Source organism: Macadamia integrifolia, chromosome 5 (genome assembly GCF_013358625.1).
Source record: "Macadamia integrifolia cultivar HAES 741 chromosome 5, SCU_Mint_v3, whole genome shotgun sequence".
Taxonomy (NCBI): Eukaryota; Viridiplantae; Streptophyta; class Magnoliopsida; order Proteales; family Proteaceae; genus Macadamia; species Macadamia integrifolia.
In genome coordinates, this window is record NC_056561.1 from 33,622,667 (window position 1) to 33,639,330 (window position 16,664).

Here is a 16,664-nt window from a genome sequence, read left to right on the forward strand (position 1 = left end):
AAAAAAAAAAGAGTTTTCAAAATAATTTGCAACTCACTTATAATAATATCATTATCAAGAGTTGGATTTGTCTCTCACATTTATCATAAAATGATAAATTTTACTGGAAGAAAAAAATGTGTTACATTAAAGTGACAAAAAAATAACATTAAAAATTATTTGACAACTTGCACCAATATATATATATATATATATATATGTCAAGAAGAAAATCCTGGTTAACATATGTGAGAATAGACTAGACAAGAGCATGTCTTTCTGATCTTGCATCATAGTGAAATCGAGTATGGTGAAATGCCTTCTAGGTGCTAAGGGTTTAACGATAACTTAGTAGAGAACCAATTACCAATACATTGATGAACAAATGATTCAATTGTGGCTCTAACTTCAGAATTTTAATTGCACCACACCCACACACAATTCTTAAGAACTTTCACAATTAAGAGTGAATTAGATTTCAAATATATATGATTAACCCATTTGAACAAAAGGCTATTTTTCTTTGAAGCTATCTGCCAATTTTATTTTTAGGATCCCAGCAATGTTAATATCCTTGATCTGTTTGACGTCTTGTCACACTTCCTCCTTAGGTTTGCCAACCCTTTCCCAAGCTATGAAGTGAACTTTTTGTTCCATATTTGGCCCAAACCAAAGGACATCAGCAAGCATAGAATCCAACTTGTGAACAACAGATTTGGGAAGGCCAAAAATTAATCGATGTAGCTACCTTGGAGGGGAGAACCGATCAGCTACAGACGACCGACATAGGATAGGAAGCGGCTCTTCCAAGCTTCAAGTTTCCCTCCAACAAGATAAAAATTGGAGAGAAACCCATAGTCCCCAGTAGGGAACTGGCCTTCGAGAAAACTCGTCATGTGCAAAAGCTGATATCGACAATCTAACGATACCCCTTAAGAATAGGGAAGATAGATTTATCTCTATTAACGTGGAGCCAAGAGTAGGAGGAGAAAGTCCCAAGAGTTCTCATAATAGCTGAGACGGTTGATTTGCCTTAATAAAAATCATAAGATCGTCAATAAACATAAGATGAGACTAAAGAAGAGGCTTGCATTGATGCTCACTTAGATTTTCTTTTCAAGAGCAAGAATCTTCAACATAACTGACAAATGTTACATAATAAGGGAACAAAACAATGGGTCAAATTCCTCCTTCTATATGGAGGCACCCAGCTCGACTACCATTCACTAGCATAGAGAACATTGCAGACTCTCAAGGGGAACCCCATGTGAGATATAACATTATATAAGTAAAGTCATTGAATGAAATCAAATGCTTTGTGAATATCAATCTTCAAAAATGTAGATGGATGGACCGTTTCTACTCTATATCTCTCACAACATCATGGAAAATCAGGATATTATCCACAATGGATCTACTTTCGACAAAGCTCAGTCAAATATTGCACAGGCAACTCTCCACCTGAATGGTCTACCGAAGAATTTATGAGCCTCGATCGTATTGTTTTGTATTGGGTATCTTCCCTCTACATGGTAATATACAACTTGGGGAAAAAAATGTACAATTTATAACTGCCTCAGTGCTCTAAAGAGAACAATTAATATGCTTTCCTTGTACCATGACTGCTCTTGCCCTGAGAGTTTTTTTTTTTTTTTCCATCACAAGTTCACAACAAAGAACAGGTGTGCTGTCTCAAGGCTTTGGTGGTATCAAGCCCGTGATTTCGTTTTCTCATGATGAACTTAGGGCCTGTTTGATTTTATTTACAAAAACTGCTTTTCCATTTTTCTGTGCTCAGAAACGGAAAAACACCCCAAAAGCAATTTGATTTTTCTATTTCATTTCACTTGTTTTTTGAAACAGAAATAGAAATTTATCCCTATTTCTATGTCAAAAAACAGAAATGGAGAAACAAACTAGATTTATTTTTCTGTTTCTAGAAACAAGTGGGAGTGACAAAAATTATGAAAAACGCAATACTTCACTCGACTTACCCAAACACCAACCCATTGTTGAAACTTCTCGCTATCCAGATGCGGCGATTCCAACTTGGTTGTGCGAAGCTCACAGTTTCAGATTGTCTTCTTTCTTCTGAAGCTCATCTCCATGAAGCATACCTACAACTCCAACGTCATGCCTTCACTTGTGAGTTGCATTTGTACAACATCATGCCTTCATTCATGTCTTGAACTCGACTATACTGTTGAAAACGTTTCGAGAAACAGAAAAAATTAAACACCATTTTGCAATTCCAAAAATTATTTCTTAGCACAGGGAAAAAAACTGTTTCTGTTGTTTCCTTCAAATGCTTAGGTTCTATTTGTTGGCCTCCTTTCTTATTGGTCTCCAATCTTAATTCAAGTTAACATTCTTTTTAAGAAGTTAGTTTCAATTAATGTTGGGATTGTTGAGGTCCTAATTAGGTTTTGTGTCGGACCTCAAAAATTAAGCTTGCAATTGGCAAAGATATTAAGATCTACCAATGGTGGTGCAGTATTCTTTGTTCAATGTCAATCCATACTCATCAAATAATAGAGCAATGGAAACTTTTTCATGTAATTTATGAACTCCATCACATTTTGAGAAGAGAGAAAGAGAGAGAAGTGGTGAGAAGGCAATATTTTCATTGAACCATATCTATATAATTAGAGGGAGAATCCCACCTAAAGATATTAATATATGAGACAACTTAAATCTAATTCTTATTGTTTCATTGCTACAATCATCTCTAGCTAGGCTTGAAAAGTGAAGCAGCTTCTGATGCTTTTTGTCCCTTCATCTATAGCTACAGAGAGAATTTCTCAAACATGATCAAAGCACTTTGAAGAGATTAATTCCATCACTTTACTGGAAGATATATAGTTTTAGTGGAGTAGCCTAGGATGCTGGTTCACTTGATATTGGAACTGATTTGATTGGGTCATCTCAAAGATGGATTCCATCTCCAAATCATTTTTTTGTGAAGCCTAAAGGAATGATCACTTTTTGGTATTTGTTCCATGTCCTGTGGGCTTGGCTGTGAGCCGCAATTTGAAGGCACAAACAAGCATTTTGAGGACCCTTTGAATACTAAATTATCATCCTTGTCTGAGAAGCCATTAGCATTTGAAGCTTTTTGATTGTTCTAACAGGAAAAACTTTTGTTAAGTACGTAATAATATGTTTGATTCATTGTGTGGATAAGACTGGACCACATTAATTAATGTGCCATATGCTTATACTATAGCTAGATAGAATAAGGTGTTCATCGAATATTCCCAGTCAAGGGTTAGCTTCTGTACAAAGGAACAAACTTTCTACTCAGTTTAATTATACTCTAGTCTCACTCAAATCTCAACATATATCTCTTTTGTACTGAAGTTCTCTTCATCTGCAGTAATATTTTATATTCTCCAAGATAATATCTTCTAAGAGATTACCACTGATATGCAATCAAATAAACCCACTTAAAACTCAGATTGATTCTACTGATGGAAAGGGGAGGGGGAATCATGGCCACTACATGTATCGATCAGGTTTAATTAAAGGGAGGAGGTTAGATATGTTGTCGGTTTCCCTAAAGCTAGCAGCTAAACCAATGGGAGGGGCATAGAGTTTAACATTGATGCGTCTTGATTGATTCCGGTTGTCACTTGACATATTCTTTAGCTTCTCCCACACTGCTCTTCTCTTTGACCATGTGGGACTCGAGTTCAATTCCATTATACGTACGTTCACCTTTATGTACGTGTCAGAGGCCAATACTTGTCCCTTTTACTTCCATAAAGTACTTCTCTTCACCCTGTAAATGACAATAAGTGGGACTATTGTTGGCCTCTAACAAGCATGTGCAGATGAACGTGCGTGTAGAGGATCCATTCATGTGAGTCATCTCTTTGTGGGTCCCCTTGATTACGAATCGTGAGGCCCCTTGCCATGCACTCGTTGGTTTAGCGTGGGTGTGGGAGATGCCATTACATGCATGCAAACTGCATGTAGATTCCCCAACCCAACCCAACCCAATCCAATTATTTACTAATAATTTATCTAACATCTCAACAAAAAAAAAAAGAGAAAAAATTACTATCTAACAATATAGGAAAATCATACTAAACATGTACTATGTTCAAAATATAATTAATGAATAATATTCTAGATGATATGAGAAGAAAATCATTTTTTTTTTGTTTGGTAAGTAGAATTTCATCCAGATAATAACATGAAATACAAAGTAGATAAAGGCATGAAATACACATGGCTTAGGTATGAAATACCAAAAGCCAAGGAATGGAATGTGACCAAGATGTTTGACATGCCAAAAACATTGGTCTTCCATGCTAGGGTATGGTCAAAGCCAAAAACTCTCTGGTGAACTTGTTCTAAAAATAGCCATATTCGGATTCAAATATCTCCATCATAAGAGGGGGAGATAATTCCATAAAAGGCATTTGCACAGCACATGCCAGACACAAGGTGTCACAGTATGCATGTGGCCCAACACATGGCATGATCACCCATCCAAAGATAAGGGCATAATCGGTAATACAAAGAAAACATATTATACACACAACATCCAATACAAGCGGAAACATGACAAGTGGTGAGTGGTGAGTGGTGACAATACGACAGTAAACAAAGGACGCACGGCTAATTGGATCCGTAAGAACAATAGATTGAATTTGTACTCTAAAAAGCGAAGGACAAAACTGGATCACGTAGAAGGACTCTGATTGAGTTCAAGTGCCTCAAAGTAGAACAACAAATAAATAAGTTTCATAAAAACATAATTGCTAAAATAAAGACTGCAGGTTCATGTCTTCCTTTGAATGGGAAACTTGGTGATCTACTATGGTGTAACTTAGAGACTTCAAAGACAACTAAAAGTGGCATGTCCCGGATGCCATTTAGTGTGTACTATTAGGTCTAAGTTGGTCCTCCAAGAGTCTGACCAAAGGGGCTTGATTATCTATAGTTTTTTTCCTTTAGATGGTTTTAATTAAATTAAGATGGAATGTTGATTTTTTTTTTTTTTTTTTTTTTTTTTTTAAAAAAAACCAGAAGAATGTATTAAAAAAAAAAAAGATTACAAAATTAGTGTATAGGAATGCCTAGACGAGTACAAGAAACATTGGAGAAGTGGGAACCCCACCTTTGGTAATGGCATCAGCAAGGAGCCCATCCCACCACGAAAAAAATATATAGTACCTTAATTGAAAAGAAATCTAGGCCTTTTAAGGGCATCTCTGAATTTTTTATTTTAATTTGTACTTTGATAGTATTTGTTTGTAAATGGCAAATTATGATCTATGAACCGCGATATCATACATTTTAAAACTTACCCAAAAAAAAAAAAGATATCATACATTTAATTCAAGACCTAAATTAGTAATAATTAAGTTCATCTAATTAGGTTGGGCAAGGTGGGATTCTTAATTTAAAGCTGGGACTGGAATTCATCAGTTGGATATGTACGTACCCGCTCTCTATACTCCATTAATGGAAGATATATTCCATTTTATAGACAATAGTTACCATCTGTAAGAACAGATAGATTACTAGATTCGTACCCATGAGCTTGAAAAAATATGAAGAAAGTTCAAAAATCAAAACTGATACAACAAAAGCTGTTGGGTTATATCATCAAAGAGGCAAAGGTGTATAAACAGTATTAGATAATTAGTTAGTAATTAAAGTGTACGTAAGTTCATGAAAATACACAAACCAAAAAGCGTATGGACCCAATTGGTATAAAGCAAAGAGAGTTCACTGCATGTCACGTTCGAACCCAGCTAAGCTAGCTCTCTTTGTTCTCTCTCTCTCTCTCTCTCTCTCTCTAGATCTCTGTGGTTCAAGGTCTGAGAAAGTGCAACAGAATCCCTTCTACCTATAAAGAAAAACCACTCCTTACCCACCATACCAAAATACTTGCCGTAACCTAATCTCCCAGCTTCCCTTCCCTTCCCTTCCTTTCTTCTCTTAGTCTCTTCCTTGCTTGGGAGTATTATCACCACTGCACAAATGTTTGTGTTGATGTTGTGTCCATCTCTCTTGTTGAAGAACAAGGTCTTCTTCTAAATAGAGACAAAGGAGCCTTTGGAGGCAAGGAGGAGGAGGAGGAGGAAAGAGATGGGTTGTGGTGGTGGGTCTTTGAGGGTCTTCCTTATATCTCTTGTATTTGTTAGTTTTATTGGATTTTTGTTGGTTGAGGTCCAAGGAAGTGGAGGTTCCAAAACAAAAACTATTACTACATCTCCAACAGGAAGTTTCAAGCAATTGGAGCTGATAGGAACAAATGGACCTGTTGTTCATACAGATGTAGACATCAATTACATGAGCAAGAGAAGGGTTCCTAATGGTCCTGATCCCATTCACAACAGGTACTTAATTATATCTTCTTCTATGTTCCATTTATCCACACACACACACAAGGAAAGAAAATGTATTTCTCTCAATTTATACGATATACGGATTCATAGTTCTTGTGATGGTTTTACGGTTATTTTAACCAAAGGATAAGGGGGAAAAAATTCTAAAATCACTAGATTTAGAACATGTAGCCTTCAACAAAAGTTTCTTCAGAGGTCTATTCTCTCTTATTTTCATTCTTGTCTTTTTCTTTTTTTTCTACAAAAATTAACAAGTTAATCCTTATAGGTCTTATGCATGGATCACAAAATAATTTTATCACTAAACCCAATTTAAATTTGATTCCAAGGCTTAACATGACAGTCCTTTATTTCATCAATTAGCTTTTACTAGAACTTTAGTTCAACCACCAATTTTTCAATGAAACTTATGAAATAATTTGCTATTATTATTTTATTTTTATAATTTAGGGATTTTAATGTTAATTGACCGATTAAATGACCTTTTTCATGGGCCCCAAATCTTAGGTTTCAATATCCCCGACTTTGTTTTCACTTGATGAGTCATAAAAAGTTGAAAGGAAGAAAAAGTGAGTTTGGGACTTCACTTTATTCATAATAACCACTTATCGATGATGCTAACTCAAAGCTAATTACATCTCAATAGTGTTCTTTTAATTTATTCTACTTTCACCTTTTGCATGGTTCTCTCTCCACTTATGTATTAAGAGAGTTGAGAGAATTGAGTGTTGAGAGTTTAGTCCCACATCGACTATTAATTAGTCTTTATGCCGCCCCCTCCTCCTTCCTTCCTTCCTTCCTTCCTTCTTTCCTTCTTTCCTCCCTACACACATGTGATTCTCTCCAACTATCAGTTCAAACTTTTGAGGTGGAAACTTAAAATGGTATCAAAATGGGTTTTCACTATATCCACGTGTTTACATATGTGCAACACATTCAGGGGAGTGTTGGGAGTTGAATCTCACATCGACTACTAATTAGCTTATATCTCCCCTTATACACCTGGGAAATCCCTCCACCTATCAAAACCCATATCACGATTTTGATGTTAGACTGATTTTTTTCTTTTCTATGGGTTTTTTTTCAGGAGAGCCGGGAATTCTAAACAGCCACCCGGCCGAGCTTAAGCCTTTGATGATGGAGAAGCTTCACTTCTGTAACAGAAGATTGATATCATTAGACAAATCTTAAATTTCAGAATCTTAAGCTCCACTTACACAAATTGTCAGAGGAGGTGGTTGAAGAAAGCAAAGCTTGTCTCTTACAAATTAAATACACGTACAAGAATCCTGAGAAAGATTAAACCACCTTTGCAGACACCCCACTTTAGTATTGCCATGTCCTTCTAAATCTTAGAGAAGAGAGAGAGAGAGAGAGAGAGAGATTCATGGATTGGGAACTGGATTAATATCTTTACTTTGTTCATGTAAAGACCAAACGAGTAGATACAACAAAAAGAAAAGTAGACTGGAACACAACCCAAGAAATGTTCTAGTAGCACATATGATATGGGAGAGAGGGTATGTAAAATAATCTACATCAGTCAATCAATCAATCATCTTTGGCTTTGGCTTTGGCTTATAATTGGCCTTTTATGTGGTTTGTGTTCCAAAACTAAAGCAAATTCCACCATTTTTAATTAAAGGTTTTCTCATTCTCTTCTCCTTGTTTTCTCTCTCTTGTTTTCATTTTTTCAACTTTAGATTCTTTAGTGGAGCTTGAGACTGATTGGTCTTTTGTCCATTCTAACTTTATAAAAATGTATGAGATGCTTCCAGTCTTGTTGTAAGATGTAGTAACATATAAACTCCAAAGTGAAAACAAAGTAAGGAACCTCTCTGTCCTCATGCTTTGCTTTTCTCTCTCCTTTCTCTTTTTTAACTTTTTTTCTTGTTTGATTTTGATTGGATCGAGAAGCAAAGACCGGTCTAAAGTTGGAGACATTCAAACAAATATTAGGCTGGGTAGAGAGAAGCTAGCTTATCACTGGCTAGCCACATTTGTTTATGGTACAAAGAGTCTTATCAATGGTCTACAAAGGCTTTCTATGTGATAGAAAAAATGGTTTACTATAATATATAACAAATCGACAAAAGGAAGTATGGGTTGTCATTGTTCCACCCCCCCCCCCCCCCACCAATTGTCTATTTTCTCTCCTTTCCTTGAAGATGTGGGTTCTCTTGTATGTTGTACTTACACTCATTGTAATAAGTTTGACGCATATGATGCCAATATATATAGGTACTATTTTGATCATTTTCTTATAAAAATTTTCGTATAGTTATGTTTGGTTGCAAGGGATATTTAAGGAAAGTGAAGTGAAATTTTCATACTTAGAAAAGAAACTTTTACAATATTACTCCATGAGATCACATGTGATTGTATAAACTACTTAATTTTTTAATCATATTTAAGCAATGATGCCGTGTATATATTATAGCAAAGGGTTTTGTATGTAAAGTGAAGTGAAATTTAATTACCAAATGAAATGATTTGATGTGAATGATGTAGCCTCATGGGATAATGATTACAAATATTTCTTTTTTACATGTAAAAATTTCACTTGTCTTCCCTTTAATTCTTTTGCAACCAAACGAAGCATATATTAGGTACACATGCAAAACTTAGAATTATGGATGTCAATGGAGTGCATGGGACATCCCTTGGTATAACTTATCATATTAGGGTTGGATATGGCATCTGAAAACCCAAAGAGGGTTGGATATGGTACTTGCATGAAAAACCCAGGGCACTTGCTTGGCCTGCCTCATTCCACTTGTACAATTAGTAATATTTGGGAAAAGGTTGGATAACACCCCAAGCACACTCCATAGCTTAGGGTGTGTCAATTTAGAACCAGAATTGGGAATCGGATTGGAACCAACCCAACCATTAAGTTATTGGTCCAATTTGGATTTGAATTATGGAATCAATTAGTAAATTGGACGGATGACCTAATCATGGTTCCTAAGGAACCAAAAATAGAAATCGGAAGACCAGTTTGGAACCAGAATGAAAACCGCTAGAACCTGTTTAAAACTTGCAAATAATCATATATTTGGTATTGGTGAATTGGATTTTGAAATTTTAGATTTATTGGTATGCTTAGTAACAAAGACGTCCTCTTCAATATTTTGGTTTATATTTATATTTGGATGTTTATGGATGGATATTTGGTTATTTGTATACTTAAGAATTAATATTTAGTTATTTCTATGCATAGGAATCGATATTTGATTATTTTGTATATGGATAGGGATGAATATTTGATCTTAGGCTTGGAACATGTTATATAATAAAGGCTGATTTTGTTGGAGTTTGGTTGGAAGTAACGTTCTACTTTCGATATTTAGCGACACACAAAACACTTTTTTTTTTTTTTACCAAGGTGTCCAGGCCAGCTTACACGCATCTTGACTAATCCTCGAGAAGACTAGCACAACAACCCACCACCACGGTCTACACTTAAATCGTAAATGCACAAATGGGGAATCGAACTTAGGTGCGCGTATCCACACAATCCCCAATTCGCCTTAACCAAGGTATGTGCAAGAACTACAAGAACATAAAAATAAAACAACCACATATACAAGAGGCAAGAGATTTATGTGATTTGACAAACTACATACATCCACAGAATGAGATCCAAATTTTCACTAAAAATTAAGCAAAGAGAAGAAGAAGTAACACCGAAACCCAAGTCCTCATGTACACCATTTTCTCATCTCCCATTCACACTACACCCTCATCTCGACTCCTTACTTAGTCTTTGTAACATGTTGCCCCCACATTATACTTCTTGAAACTCTCACAAAATCCTCACATCTTAGTTCAACACTCTTAGATTATCACTTGGATCAGCACTTGGATCATCACTACTCTTTGTAATAAACACCTCTCTCTTTTATAGGCTCAATATTATTTTTTCTCTCTAATATTGTAGAGAAAATATTCTCATTCTCTCTCCTCAATTCTTCTCTTACTTGGGGAAGACTTCAACCTTCTCCACTCATTTGGAAGAACCATTTGCTTGGGAAGACCCAACTCTTGAAGACTTCACCATATTTGAATATTCACCTTTTCATTTGCTTGGAAAACACGACTTTTAGGAAAACTCCAATCTCTTCCACTTTCTTTCTTCTCTTGTAGTAGAGAAAACTCACTTTCTCTCTCTTCTTTGGGAAAATCCACTAAAAAGAGGTAGTGAATGCTAACTCATATGGCACATGACATCATCACATGGTTTTGGACCCAACTTGTTTCAATCACCCGATAAAATCCCCCATCTTTTCCATCAACCTATCTAGACCATTAAACCAATCCATCAATCAGTCTAGACGATTAAAAGTCATCAAACCCAACTGATTTTAGTCCGACCTCTTAAGAACTGAACCAATAAAAAACCAAACCAATTACCTGGAACTAAACCGATTTACACTCTAAATATAATCTCGTGTGCTTAATTGCATCTTGGAGCAGCCCAACCTGAATCAGAATCCTATGTGCAACCCATCTATACTTTATTAAAATTAGAAAGGCTTAAACCCATTAGTATTCCTTGGCCAAGGAGTCTTGAGAGTGAGACCAACGTGGTTTTGGCCTCCCCAAATATTAGGACACCTTTTGACCATGTGGATGGTTGATGGAAAAAACCTTTGGATGTACAGGACATCCTCTATATTTGACCACGAGCTTAAGTTATATTCCAAGCCTTTCAATGGAATTCTGGAGGAACTCAATTCTCCAATTGTAGGAACATCTTCATATCTTTGGGGAAAGAGAGAGAATAAAGAATCACTACTTAGATTAGGGATTAGGACCCACAATAAAAAAATAAATGACTCCATGACAACTTCAATAGAAATGATTGAACCAAAAGATAGGGTACAAGTCAAGTGTGGTCCAACACCTCTTTATATATACCCCAGTTAAACTAATCTTTCTATTTACTTTGTTAAATTTTAAAGAAATAAAATACGAAACATAAAATAAAACCTAAGGTTAGAACACATATTCAATGTGTTTAGCCACAAAATAAAGGTTATTATACTGAAATTAAACAAAAAACATGAATACAAAAGAAATATCTAGATAATAACATACTACAATTGCATAGATTGCCATTAAGAGCTAAATGCATAAAAATTCATGGGAAAACCTATAAAACAATAAATCATTTTAACATATTTAGGAGCACTAAAAATGTCAGAAAAAAAAAAAATTTGTGCACAATAAATATGCTAAAAATGACAAAAACACCCCTAGTGATAAATGAAAGCTGAAGACTGTAAATAAATACAGAAAAATCGTGAAAATCTTCTAAAACACTCAAAGAAGACTCCAAATCAAGCAAGTCAATGATGAAACCCACTCTCTGTTCAGCCCATAGTCTCAGACATTATTCATGTTACTTCATGTTAAGTTAGATGTTTTTTAACTATATACCTAGGGGATCAAATGATGTTGTTGACATCTTAACAAGGAAGGCCATGTCGGTTTTGTGTACGACAATTTGATCAAACTCTACTCTATGGTTGTTGGAGCCTTGTAACATTCCAACACCACATTCGACACGAGAAAACGAATGAATTTATTTTTATCAAAAAAAAAAAAAAATGATGAAACCCCCTAAAATGTGTGATGCAAAAAAAAATTATAAACACATAAATGAGTTCATTTTTTTTTTTTTAAAGACGTATCTACTGCGTAAGGTTTTATCACTGTAGGGTCTAGGGAGAATCATAATGTACGTAATCTTAGGGCCCGTTTGATAACGTTTCAAGAAACGCGTTTCTGCCGTTTCTGTTTCCAGAAACAGTAGAAACTGAGCAAAAAGCGTTTGATAAAACTGTTTCGTTTCACTTATTTTTAGAAATAGAAATAGAAATTTTTACTTATTTAGGGTTCAAGAAACTTGTTTCGCCGTTTCTGGAAACGACTTGTGGCAATTCTTTCACTGGTTACCATCGACTTCTAAAAACATGACTTATCAAACACCTTCAACTCCGTTTCTGTTTCTAAAAACGGAAATCTATGTTTCTGTCTTTTCTTGAAACAGAAACGGCAGAAACGTTATCAAACGGGCCCTTACTCTTACTTCGCAGAGAAACTATTTCCTGACTCGAGTCGATGACTATTAGGTCGCAATTAAGCTACCTTACTATTACATTGAATCCAAAATTTACCATGAGACTATATTCCGTTTTGAACCAGCCCAAATTTGTTCAAAATTTTGAGTGCCCATGTCTTTGGCTCCAATAGTCAAATAGATTGATTCAAAAGACTTTTTGTCACAATTTCCTCATACTATTATTTAGAATGAAACTCTTGGACTATTCTGGTCAGCAAGGGCCGTCTCAAATGTGGGTCTCACACAACTAGAATGAAATATATCCGGATTATGTGGCAAATAAGCTCATTTTCATACCAAATTTTTAATGTGATGAAATATCATATGAAAATAATATTATTTAGCATTTGGGTGGATTTTGAGGTCAGTTAACTCTTGTTTATCCTTCAGGGGCATTTTTTGTCATTTCACCTCTATGATCTCCAACATTGTTGTGATTGTGGGGAATCTCTCATATTAAAGATAGAATAGTCTCTGGTCCCAAATAAGAATTCATCATCATTACAGGCATCCTTGGGGGGTTACAAAATGAGGTATTTACAGTAAACAAAGAAGATGACTTTATGAGGTGGAGAGAGATGGAGAGTGTTTTTCCGACTTACTGAAAAAAATTTCTGATTCTCTCAAATGGAAGTAAGCATTCGTGTCGAAAAATGTTAAATCCTTGTATTTATGTGCGATTGTTTGCTTGATTTATTCCTTGTATTTAGCATTAGCCTCAACAATTTTTTTATTCGAATAAAAAACCTTCATACGATTAAATAAAGTTTACAAAACGACATTTGTCATGCATGGCTCTATAGGCCCGAAGCTTAACCTTCCCTAGCGTCATATCCTTACTTTGAACACAATTTTTTTTCATTAATAGGGATGTGTCATAATGGCTTAGGGTGTTTCGGACTTCCAATTAGTAGGGGGAGGAGCAATAATGGCCATAAATTCATATCCTTCTCTATGGTTGAAGGAAAACTTTCTCTAAAAATATATGTGATATTTAGTTATGAACCCTAAGGTCTCTTTTCCTCATATCAAATTTCATCTTAAAGTAAATTTGCTGAGTGGCAAAATGGAGCTTTAAAATGTTCAAGAATTGGGAATGTGAATAGTAATGGCTAAAGTACTAATAAGAATACATAGATGTACATAAGGGTGCGTGTAGATAGAGGGTATTTGTATTGACTTAGACCCTAAAATTTGACAACATAACTAATCTGGATCATATACTCTCTATCCAATAGCTAGCACAAAGAGAAAGGACAAAGCGAGAAACCCTTCTAATTTGGGCCGCCCAATAAATTTTTCACGTTATGGAGACTGTTAAAAGTTTTCATGGGTTCTATATTTTCTACTATTTTTCCTTGCACCATAGGTATTTTACACTTTGAAAATGATTTTTTTATGGGTACTGTTAAAAAGAAAATATTTATTTAGTCCTTTTTTTTTTTAAAGGAATTCAATTTTAGAGAGAGAAAGCTATGCTCCATGGCCTGCATCAACATGAGGGCCAATGAGAGTGTGAACTTAGGCATCCAAAGGGGGGGTGGAATGTCATTTTGTTAGCAAAGGAACAACTTATTTTTTTCCATAGAAAGCAAAGGAACAACTACTATTAACAAAAAACAGAAACAAAAAAAGATAGAGGGGAAGCCACCAAGTTCTAGATAACTTGAACTTAACAACACTCATGACTATAAAATAAGCAACATTATTACCAGACATAGGAAAATACAAAAGCTACATATAATAAAAGATAAAGTTTTTCTTCGCCAATGGCTGAACAATGGGATGATCCAAGTGGGACCCCTCTTTCCCCACCTCTCTTCCCAATGTTGTCTAGGGTTGCGATGAACCATAGTGAAGCAACTGAGAGCCAAAAGAGTTGAGACAACAGCAATACAGTCTGAGCAGACACGACATATAAAAACATAAGACATAAGACATGCTCCATTACTTTTCTTTTGTTTCCCAATAAAAGTAGAAACATTCTTTAAATTATTTCAAATATTATCTTGATAAAACAACAATTGCCTAACCTAGTTGATGTGCTGTGGTGCACAAAAGCCCATACTCTGTAGGAAGTCTTGAGTTTGAGACTCCTAACTGTTACCTATTTCCCCTCCCTAATCCCTACCTATCCAAAAAAACAATAGTCTTCATAGAGATCTATCGCCCATGTGTCTTACCACATTGTGAAACAACAAACTTGGGCGGGTTTTCCAGAATCCAGGCCTGAGCCCAAAGCCCTTCCATTTTGGTTTGGTTGGACTTCGGTTTAAAAAAAGAAAATTGCCAATAACGGGTTGGGTTGGGTTGGGTTGGGCTCAGATTGATTGACATAGTAATATGAAACCTGCTTGAGCCCAGCTTCAGAAATGAAGTATGTATAAAACTGGAGTCATTTACGTATATAGCCATTGGAAGCGGTTCACTGGTTCGTGGACCATGGACATATAGGGGCAAAATAGGAAGAAAAAACAGAAATGGAGGACAGTTCCGATGAATCATCTAGTAGAGGTGCTCCAGAGTCCAGACTCCAGACCATGGATTCCCTTTACTGGTCGGCGGCCTAGATAACGTTTCTCCTATAATCATATACGACCAACGTGGATTATTTCTTAACAAAGGCAATTCATGTTAAAGTTCACCCATCCCAAGTTCCAGATTTAGAGTTTAGTGGTTTAAGATTACGGTTTCATGGTTTATGGTCTCAAATTCATAGTCTAAAGATTTATCACTTAATGTTTCAAGGTCGTAGGTTTAAAATGTCAAGGTTTCTTGGCTATTTTTGGCGATTTCGTTGGAGGGGAAATGAGGTCTTATGGTTTAAGATTTTAAGGTTAAGGGTTTAAAGGATTAAGACTTTAAGGTCATTACAAGTTCACCAAGGTCTATGCCGCATGTATGAAATCTTATCATTTGGGGTACCTTACATTTCATAATATGATGTTGAAAGTACCATATATTTCATCATATTAAAATTGAGGTTTCTTATCTTTTAAAATCTCAATTTGACTCTTCCCTTTCCCAGTCTCTCTTTCCTCCTTGCAACCTTGCCCCGCTCTCCTCTTACAGGCCTACCCCGCACCACCACCCACCTTGCTCTATCGGCAAATCCCCACCCCAAACCTTCCTCTTCCCTATGCACCCACCACACATCCTATAGTCCTCACATCTATGAAGTCATTGCGTAGCCCGAGTTGCAATCCCGATTCCTAAAGTATCCTTCGGTACCGTCACAAGTCTATTAGTGGAGTCCTAGCACCATTGTAGTAATAATGTGAGTAGAAATCATGGTTCTAAATATCAATATCAAATCGGTTGTATCAGTCATAATGTATCAATATCAACTGAGACTGATAAACAAAGGGTAAATTTGTGAAAAAAAAAAATCAAAATTTTTAATAAAAAATAAAGACAAAATTGACTTATCCAAATCAATATTATATCGATACCGATACCAATAAGGCAATAACTAAATCGGTAGAAGCCCATGCCCTTCATACCCTTGAAGTACTCTCTCATTGTGCTTCTAAGAATCCAATGATGGCAAGACTACATGTGAGGATGGTGAGCAACAGTGAGCTAATGAAAGCTACTTCACTATTAATGAGAACCCAAAACCAAGATTAGTCATAAACCAGCCAAGGATTAATCCTTTTTCACGACAATCACATCCCCACTGAGGGAGATTGTGGGCATCACCTATTAAAGAAAGAAGATTGAGATTGAGACTATAGAAGACAAAAACGGAGGCGGGCGGGTGACAACAGTGGGGTGGTGGGGTGGGGACGATAAAGAGGTGATTGCAACAAGGGTAGCGGATGGGGGAGGGAGGGTGGGATTATGGCACCTGACAGGCACCACGACCAATCAAAAGGGTAGGTTGTGGGGTGGCGTTGGCTATGTGGAAAAGACAATGGGTGATCGAGCAGGGAAGGCCAGGGTGCTGGGTGGGGTTTGCAGACGGAGAGGAGCAACGTGCGGTAGAATTGTAGGGATGGTGATGGTGGTGGCAAAGGAGAGGCATTGGTGATGGGGTATATATGATTATAGTTAAATATAATTGAAATTTTGAATAATGATACCTCGAGCATAATTTATCAGATGTTTGATATCCAACGTTACCCAATGTACAATTTCAATTACCTAAATTTGAATGAAATATAAAACATCAAGTTTAGCAACATTTT

At 36.0% G+C, this 16,664-nt stretch overlaps 1 protein-coding gene across 1 annotated transcript; it reads left to right on the forward strand.

The window, feature by feature from the left end:
• Positions 1 to 5,751: 5,751 nt before the first annotated feature.
• On the forward strand, positions 5,752 to 7,925 carry LOC122079162 (CLAVATA3/ESR (CLE)-related protein 25-like). Its single transcript, XM_042645421.1, has 2 exons — positions 5,752 to 6,335; positions 7,432 to 7,925. The coding sequence occupies exons 1-2, from the start codon at positions 6,085 to 6,087 to the stop codon at positions 7,469 to 7,471; spliced, it is 291 nt and encodes a 96-aa protein (XP_042501355.1). The 5' UTR covers positions 5,752 to 6,084; the 3' UTR covers positions 7,472 to 7,925.
• Positions 7,926 to 16,664: the final 8,739 nt, after the last annotated feature.